Source organism: Cydia splendana, unplaced genomic scaffold (genome assembly GCF_910591565.1).
Source record: "Cydia splendana unplaced genomic scaffold, ilCydSple1.2 scaffold_150_ctg1, whole genome shotgun sequence".
Taxonomy (NCBI): Eukaryota; Metazoa; Arthropoda; class Insecta; order Lepidoptera; family Tortricidae; genus Cydia; species Cydia splendana.
In genome coordinates, this window is record NW_026946865.1 from 1 (window position 1) to 9,716 (window position 9,716).

The 9,716-nt window shown below is 37.6% G+C and overlaps 1 protein-coding gene across 1 annotated transcript; it reads right to left on the reverse strand.

Annotated features, from left to right (window-relative positions):
* Positions 1–4,529: 4,529 nt before the first annotated feature.
* On the reverse strand, positions 4,530–5,021 carry LOC134805535 (uncharacterized). Its single transcript, XM_063778817.1, has one exon. The coding sequence runs from the start codon at positions 5,019–5,021 to the stop codon at positions 4,530–4,532; it is 492 nt and encodes a 163-aa protein (XP_063634887.1).
* Positions 5,022–9,716: the final 4,695 nt, after the last annotated feature.

The following is a 9,716-nucleotide window of genomic DNA, read 5'->3' on the forward strand; positions in this document are numbered from 1 at the left end:
ATATCTCACGACACAAAATATATACAGCTAATTGCTGCTAATGCTGCTATTATGCAGCTTTTAGTAACCACAAATGCTTTAAGCTGAATATTGTCTGACTAACTGTGTAAGAAATAAGTATTATTCAGCTTTAATATGCAAAACCGATACTATGCAAAATTTATTCAGCATTTAGGCCCCACTAGGCCCACATATTCAGATTCAGATTCAGATATTTATTAATAAAATTTAGTATTTTACAGGTCAATTTTACAATAGAATAAATAATTAAATTAAATTGAATTATTACAAATTAATTAATTTATATACATTTTACAAATATAGGTACGTACCTATCTGCTTTTTTTATGTGGTTGGGTTGGCAGCCCTACTGACAAAGTCTTCGACGGCATAACACGCCAGTTCAGTTAAAAGTGCTCTGAGTTTTTTATCGAATGTTGTATCGCATGATTCAATTATTTCAGCAGGAAGCGAGTTGTACAATTTTGCCCCAACAACAGCGAGTGACTTTCTAGACTTTGCTAGTTTACATTGCGGGACAATTAAGAGGGGTCTCCGTCGAGTGCTCCTTTCCCTGGGAGTAGAGGAGACATAACTGTGTAGATTTGCCCGTATATACTTGCACGCGGTGAGGACATAGACACTTGGAAGCGTAAGTATTTTTAATTCTTTAAATAGTTCTTTCGCAGGATGGTCGTGACACTTTCCTGTTATGATCCTCACAGCGCGCTTTTGCATTTTAAAGGGTCTGTCACGATCAGCTGCCAGGCCCCACAGGTCTACACTTTGCGTTAGTATTGAATGGAAATATCCATAGTACGCCTTAAGTAGGTTTGTGCGCGACAGGCTAGGCGCGAGTCTAGATAAGGCATAGCACGCCGATGCTAGTCTGTCACACATAGACTCAATGTGAGGGGACCAGGTGAGGCCGGCGTCCATCGTGCAGCCCAAGTACTGAACTTTATCCACCTGTGGTACTTGTACGTTATCTAATACTATGTTAAGCTTTTTATCATTTTTTCTAAGCTGAAAATGTATTATATTCGTTTTGTCAATATTCAGCAGCATATTTACTTATTCCGAATTTAGTAATTTCCACCGCTTATACACAAAATTTATGCAATCTTAATTTGAATAAGATGATAATTTTACTCTATTATCCTGCTTGTGTGTTACTTGGGCAGTAGGCCTAGCTGCGAAAGAGGAAAGCTTGGATTTGGATCCACGCCCAAGTGTAATTAAGGCAGAAGGCCTCGCATAAGACCTAACGCCGAACCGCAAAAGAGTGGGTTGAAATCGAATCTATGCATGTAATCACGACTCTTCTACTGCTACCGATTGTTTCCCAAAGAATTACGCGCCATTATTTTTGCAAATTAGCTTTTGGACAGCTAAAAAAATCGTGTGGTAAAAACGATGTGTCTGTCCCTAATTTTTAAATTTGTTCACCTATTTCAACCTGGCATTTTGGTGCTCCTCCTGAACGTGGTGCCCTAAGCACGTGCTTGTTTTGCTTATTGGTTACAAAGTCTTTATTAATTCAACCATTAAAGTCGACGAGTACAAAAAACTTTAAGCTAGCTCTCAATTTAACATTTTTTTTAAACATTATTTTTAATTTGACCTTACAATTACTCGTAAGTAGGTAAGACCGTTAAATATTTAAATTGATTATCTTATCAGAAAATTATCACCAATTACTCTAAGAAAACTACTACTCTAAGTAATCCGGCACTGTTAACAATGTATTTTTTATGTGAAACGTGAGAAACGTCCGACCCCTACGGATTTTTTAAAGAGATTTCAATCTCTTTAAAAAATCCGTAGGGGTCGGACTAAAAACTGTAATTAAGTCCGACTCACGCTTGACTGTACATTTCTAATAGGTTTTCCTGTCATCTATAGGTATAGACCTATTTTATGTATTTTTTTCAAAATTTTAGACCTAGTAGTTTCGGAGATAAGGGGGGGGGGGGGGAATGATCATTTTTTGCCTATTTTCTTGAATAACTTCTAAACTGTAGATTCGAAAATTATAAAAAAAAATATTTGAAATCCTTACAATAAGCTCTTTCATTTGATATGTAACATGGTATAGTTTGAAATTTTTTTTTTTTCATTTACCCCCCAAAAGTGGCCCCCATGTTTAAAATTCATTTGTTTACGTTACATGTCCGTATTCGAGTCATAAACTTACATATGTGTACCAAATTTCAACTTGATTGGTCCAGTAGTTCCGGAGAAAAACGGCTGTGACAGACGGACAGACAGACAGACAGACAGACGCACGAGTGATCCTATAAGGGTTCCGTTTTTTCCTTTTGAGGTACGGAACCCTAAAAACTCAAAACTGCAAATAGGAGAAGGAGAGGGACTGACACCTAAGAAGAAATTGTAAAAGTAAAATAATAGTTTTACAGATTTAAAGGCTTGCTAGTGTTGGAAAATATTTATTATTTAACTGTTGTAAAATGAATACATCCACACCTCGCCGAGTTTCTTACGCCGGTTCTTCTCGGGTCTGAGGTTAACCTTTCCGAACCGGTGGTAGTATACCTAGATTGGAAAAATAAATTAACCTAGCGAGTATAAGATAATACGATAAACTGAACTATTGTTGCATGATAAATATATAAAGTAAAATAAATAAATCGTTATAAAAAACCGGCCAAGTGCGAGTCGGACTCGCGTTCCAAGGGTTCCGTATATTACACAATTTTTAACAATCAGTGCCGGATTAAGATATGTTGATGCCCTAAGGATTTCTAGGTGCCCCCTCTCCCTCGGGTCATCAAGATTACATTGATTTTTTGGTAAATTGAGAGAAGTTCATTGCCGCGTTACAGCTGAGAATGGAAATCAGTCACATCATTTTATCACGAAAATTGACAGTGCCGCAGCAGTAATGTTGCAACAGAGTACCTAATGCTGTTGCAGTCGCCACCCGAATGTCACCTTTATCATAGCTTAGAAAGTAATAGAAACGCGAGCGAAGCGAGCGAGGAAATTTTTCGATATAAAAACGCAATATGATAGACAGTTGTAAATTTTTACTTTTAGTATGGAAATCAGTCACATCATTTTATCACGGAAGTTGACAGTACTGCAGCAGTAACGTTGCAACAGAGTAATGTTGCTGCAGTCGCCACCCGAATGTCACCTTTATCATACCTTATAAAGTTATTGAAAACGCGAGCGAAGCGAGCGCGAAAATTTTTCGATATACAAACGCAATTTTACTTTTAGTCCCAACCAGGCGCGAATCCAGGATGAAGAAGAAAAGAAGAAGAAGAAGAGTTTTTTCCTTTTGAGGTACGGAACCCTAAAAAAGGGAGAGATGTGACGATTACACAATAAACAGTACGACGCAACTACCCGCTAGCTTCACTCCGTGAAAAAGTGTCATGGCTTGCGGGTGGCTGGTGGAGTGCACGACTGATAACAGTTGTTTCATTTGATCACCCAGTACATAACGGAGCCTGGACGTCACAGTGACTGCACAGACATAAGATTCGCGCTCGCACTTGACAGACCGCTTAAGTGTGCGAAAGGGAAGCCATCACGTATATGAACATCCCATGAGTGCGAAAGAGTCAGACTACCAATGAGAAAACGTAACCACTTTTGAGTTTGACGACGGCCGCGGACGGCCAAAAGCGTATCACGGTAATTTTCAAATTTAAAAATATACACGGATTAGGACGAAAAGTATTAAATAAAATAATCCAGTGAAGATGGTGTCTTGTAGTGTGCCGGATTGCAGTGTCACAGGGCCAAATAATCCAAGCAAATACTCGTTTCAGAGGATTTATGATATTCCGAGCGAAATTTTCATAACTATATTTTGTCAAATTAACAGCGTAAAAAGTGTAAGAAGCCGGTTTATACAGTTCATTATAAGTTTTTCTTCCTTTGTGTGCTAATATTTTATCATATTAGTCTATAATTTAAAATATTTTGTGTAAAAACATAACCTGTTACTTTACGCTAGGGCTTGACAAAATGTTCATATGGCAGTATCGATAACTTGTCGGTATATTAATAGCTATGTAATTATTTCTTCACAAGACATCATTAAGATATTAGCTTTTATAACCAACTTCAAATAATAACGATTGTTATACCTTTTTGAAGGTGCTCATGTTTAGCGGTAAATTTAAACTCCACTTTCCAACACAGTAAGAGTTACATTAAGATAAGTCAATGATTTTGATAGCACACGCAGTGCAAGTGTTATTTATACGTCATAATGTCATAGAATTTTAACATTTAAAATAACACATTTTAAAAAGTAGTCGATAAAGCAATCAAACATCGACAGATTATTAAAATAAATAAAAATAAAAATCGTTTATTTCAGATCATTGATCCATAGCGTTGTTAGTAGGTATAAACTTAAAAACTATGTTAATTACTAAAAATAAAAGAACGAATGAAAACTATAATATAAAAATAAAAACTAATGACTAAAAACTAGTATTTGGCAGATGTGTGGCCATTGCGAGACGAGGAGCGCAGGTTGCCATGCTCTATTTAGCTCTCCCAATTGCCACCTCCACCCAAAACTTTGTAATCGGGCAGTCGAGGCGCTCGGCCAACACCCTGAGAAGACTGTTGCTGCTGCCGCGCACCCGCCTCAGCATGGAGGCGATTCTTTTCCGCCTAATGGCGAAAAAGTCATCTATTCGCGCCTCGGCGAACATGCCGGACGCACTACAGTGCTTCGGCAGCCGCAACAGCATCCTCAAGATGTTATTATATTGAACGCGCAATGCGTTATAGGCTCGTTGTGTAAACTTCACCCACAGGCTGCACGTGTAGAAATTCTGACAGTAAGCTCTAAAGAGCGTCAATTTAACTGATTTATTACACCGTGCGAACCTGCGGGCGAGCATGTTGCCTCTCACTGCCGTCGCTCTTCTCTCCCTTTCCAGATCCAGATCATCATTCAACTCATTTGTGAGCATATGCCCCAGATACTTGAAGCGATCTACAACTTTTAGAGGTGCGCCGCACAACATGATCCTCGGCTCCGTAGACGGGTTATACTTACGAGCTTTGAAAATAAGAAGCTCACTTTTGGCCGTGTTGTATTTTAGACCATGCTGCTTGGCGTATTCCTCACATATATTGATGAGCTGTCGTACTGCATCAGCCGAGGATATGTATTTATTAATTGTTGACAGTTGTAACATGACATCACTATTTTTGATCTCACATAGACGATTTACGCAAACACTTGCATTTCATTTTTGGTCACACTTTTGAAGATTGACAGTTGTTTTAGTCTATATAATTCGATGGGTGACTGCGTTCAGTCTCGCTACCTTAACGACAGCTCGATAGACACGGTCGCCACTCGCTTTGAAAATAACATGTATTGTATTAATGGATTTTCTTTAAAATTAGCTTGTTAACTGCATTTTACCAGGCCTCCGTCACACGCTCAAGGCCACGCGCTATATGCCTACCGCTCGGCGTATCGTCGACGATACAACCGACAGAGGGCCGCCGAACGCCCGCCTGAACGCTCGCACCGCACTTTTCCCGCGCTTACGCTTCGAAATGCCGAAACCACGTAACTATTGTGCAGTAAATGGGTGTAAAAATCAAAAAACAAAGGAAAAAGCCTATAATAAAGATTCATCTTTTTATGGCGGGCTAAAGGTCCCACCTGAAACGTTTAAGAATTATATTGAAGGGTTAGAAAAAGTATTTTTAAATAATTTTGACGACGTAATAATTAATCGGCCGTAGCACCGAATTACAACTTTAAAAACCGTTGATTTTCCGTTGCTTTGCTCCTGAGTATTTATTAAAATTATTTACGCAATTTAGGATATTTACAACTATAAAATTTAATAACAGAGAATTCCGAGAAGGGAAAAAAATATAAATCATTATATAAAACTAAAACATATTTGATTGACTAATAAAAAATATGGTTGATCCGCAACATTCGTTTTATTACAATAATCATCATAGGTAGATGCCTACAACCCTTGCGCATTCTTACGATGACGCGTTAGCACGTGACTCGCATGGCGGGCAACACAGTCTCGACTCTTTGTGCGCGTACTTATGGTACATTTCTTCTTGTCCTGAGCAGCAGGTATTATTATTAAGGTTTTGTAGGCTATTATAGCGTAGGTATTTTCGCTTTTGTTTGGGAATGAAGTATCTGTTACGTAGTAACTATTTATTAATCTGTGATTTTACGTATAAGTTTCTGGACTTTTATAATGCTACCTGCTATTTACTTGTTATTGTGACAAAAAAGTCTTAATTTAATTTGTAATTGTTTTTGTTTGTTTTGTATAACTTGCGATGCTCACTGATTTACTTTTATTTTAGTAAGTATATATTCTCATGACGTGAAATGTACAATTTCTTTTGAGAAAATAAAGTTCTTTAAGCATAATACAGAATTCTTAAAATTGTATCTTTTTTTCAGAACACCTCTTTTGTGAATGACCCCGGACTGTTCTCTCCAAGGTCCAGCGCATGCAGCAGCCCAGTGTCAGTAGCTTTGCCTGAAAGGCAAAGTATATTAATCTTAGGACCTAATGGAACTCTTGAGGTATGTATTTTGAATCTTAATCCTTAAAAAAAAGAATTCTGGGTGGGAACCGGAAATTTGGTAGGTAAAGATTTTAAATCATTTGAACAGCTTGGCAGATATTTCTGCCAGTGACTGTACCTACCTAACAATTTTTTTTTTTCAGGGTACTCCATTAGAGATCAGACCAAGTGTACAGCCCACTATACAACAGATCGCACCTGTGCAACCACCTACGATACCGGCCACACCTGTGCAGCCTCCACAGCCTCCACAGGCGTTGCAAGATTATAATAGGGAGGGATACTTAGAACCAAAGGTAAAAACTGTTTTCATTAGTCTTAAGAGGATATTCAGCGTTGAAATGGAAAATCTGCCTGAGGCACTTTGCATAGGTAGCGTACAGGCAACTTTTTGTATTAAAACACTTTTCAGTCTTGAAATCACCAAAAACGCAACATTGCCAGCTAAGTCCGAGTCCAAGTGTACCCTCTTAAGCGATATTTTGGTAATTTTTGTGATTATGGAATTTTTAATTTTCACAATAGGATTGTGAACTATAAATATAAACTAAATCAACTGGTTATGTAAAAACCATACTTGTTTCAGGAGTTTTCATTTACGCTGGAAGGCGGCGAGATAGATTTTTTCAAAGATATTGATACCAATGCCATCGAGGAAACAACTCAGCAGCCACTAGTTAATCTGCTAACCAAACATACAAGAGGTAAATTGTTAATTGGAAAAGCCAAACAAGGACAGTCCTTGACATCTCGGGACCGTGGCTACATTGTGAGCCTGATAGTGGAAGCAGAGCTTCAGTTACTGCAAAAACTTAACCAAACCATTCGTAAGGATGTGTGGCAAAAATGGAGCAATGATATTGTAACTGTGAGAACGCATCCATAATGAACGCAACCGAATATGCGGTCTCTATCGCGCCGCGTTGTCTCGCTCTTCGTTCGTATAAAAAACGTAGACATTAATGGCCGACTGAATGTAAAACAAAATTATAATAAAGTGCAAAGTTAATTAATCTGAGTATCTTTTCTCAAATATCACAATTGGCGACGAGGACGTTCAATAAAATTAAGAAAAATCAAATAATTGCAGTGAACAAATTATAAAATAAGTGTTATGTCGAACCCAGTACTCGAACCGGCGTGACTGTCTATTGTTTCATGTGAAAAAGTAACCTACAAAATAGACTAATGAGTAAAATCACAGAAGATAGTAGTGTTGAAGATATCATCGAAGAATTAAACAAAGGAAAAAGAGGTTGTATTTACTACTGTAACAAAGAACAACTATTACAATTAGCGAGCCACCTAAAACTTGACAGTACTAATAAGACCGTGGATCAACTTCGAAAACTCATAAGCGAAAAACTCAAATCTCAAGACCAAAAAACACAGAAAACAATGTCACACAACGACACAAATATCAAACCGTTCGATGGCACAAATTGGGAAGTATTCGAAAAGCAATTGCAATGCTTACTATTAGTAAACGACATTCCAGAAGAAAAGAAAGTGCCACTACTAATTACAAAATTAACCACTACTGTTTTCGATAATATTCTTAACATTTGTGAACCAGTATCACCACTGACAAAGTCATATGATGAGTTGTGCAGTCTCCTAAAGAAAAATTATACAAATACAAAATCTCCATCAATTAACAGAGTTGAATTCAGAAAGAGGAACCAAACGGCAAGTGAATCGATTGATCAATATATCACAGAATTACGGAAAATTGCTAGAACATGCGGATTCAAGGACATGGAAGATCAAATAAAAGAAAAATTTATTGACGGATTGACTTCAAATCCTATAAAGTTTGAATTGTTGAAAAATTCAGAATTATCACTAGAAAAATTCGTTATCTTGGCTCGCAGCATTGAAGCAGCTTTGAAGACCACAGAGACTACAGAATCAAAAAACATAACACCAATGTTTAAGAACACCTCGGTTAATTATAGAAACACAAATACCAGACGAGGACAAGGCCGGGGCGGACTGACAGGTGCAAATTCAAGAATGTGTTATTGCTGTGGAAAAACCAATCATATCCGTGCAGAGTGTTCACTTCAGAAGAAATATTGTTCGGAATGTGGACGACAGGGGCATATATATAAGATGTGCCCGAACAACAAGATGCAACGGTCCACTAACATGGTCTCAACGGACGAGCACAAACCAGAAGATGAAGGCAATGAAGACATTTTTGATGGCTCCTTAGCACCTTTGTTTCAAGAGTATGAAGTAAAGTCACTAGGTGTAAGTAAAATACCTGCACAATATTTAACCTTAGACATAGATGGTATAAAAATAGATTTTGAACTTGACTGTGGGTCAGAGGTGACTGTAATACCTATCAATTATGTAAAAAAATATTTCCCACACAAAGAAATAAAAAGGTGTAACACACTTTTTAAAAATTTTGACCAAAGTTTGTCACAACCCATAGGTATTATTGAGGATCTTAAAATAACATTTAACGGAATTTGTATTAAATCTACTAGTTTTGTAGGAAAAGAAGTGATGCCTTGTATATTAGGTCGGGATTGGTTATACCAACTAAAGCAATGGCCACTTAAATTAAAGGGCCAAGAAGAAGAAAAATCACAATACTTTAATACTCAAGAATGTAACCTGACTAAAACTGTTTCAGAGGCTGAACAATTAATTAAAAGGAAGTTCGCAGAAGTATTTTCACCTGGCTGGGGAAACTTTGAAGGCGAGGAAATAACTTTAAAACTGAAACCAGGTGCCACTCCCAAATGCCTACCGGTAAGGCGGGTGCCTTTTTCTCTTCGAGACAAGGTAAAAAATGAGATCTCTAGATTATTGGCTAATGGAAGAATAGAACCCATAGAACATAGTCAATGGGGAACCACAGTTGTTCCAATTCTCAAACCCGATGGGTCAGTGCGTCTATGTGGAGACTATAAGCTAACCCTTAACCCTAACCTAGAGATTGACCATTATCCGCTACCACATGTAGAAGAAATCTTTAATTGTTTAAAGGATGGACAATACTTCTGCGAACTAGATCTGAAAGAGGCTTATTTGCAAGCCCCACTAAGCAAAAAGTCACAAGAATGCACTACAATTGTGACAGAGTTAGGAACTTTTAAATACAAATATCTTCCATA

Bases quoted from the DNA above. Each gene is read 5' to 3' on its own strand.
- LOC134805535 (XM_063778817.1), bottom strand. From the start codon at position 5,021: ATGTTGTGCGGCGCACCTCTAAAAGTTGTAGATCGCTTCAAGTATCTG.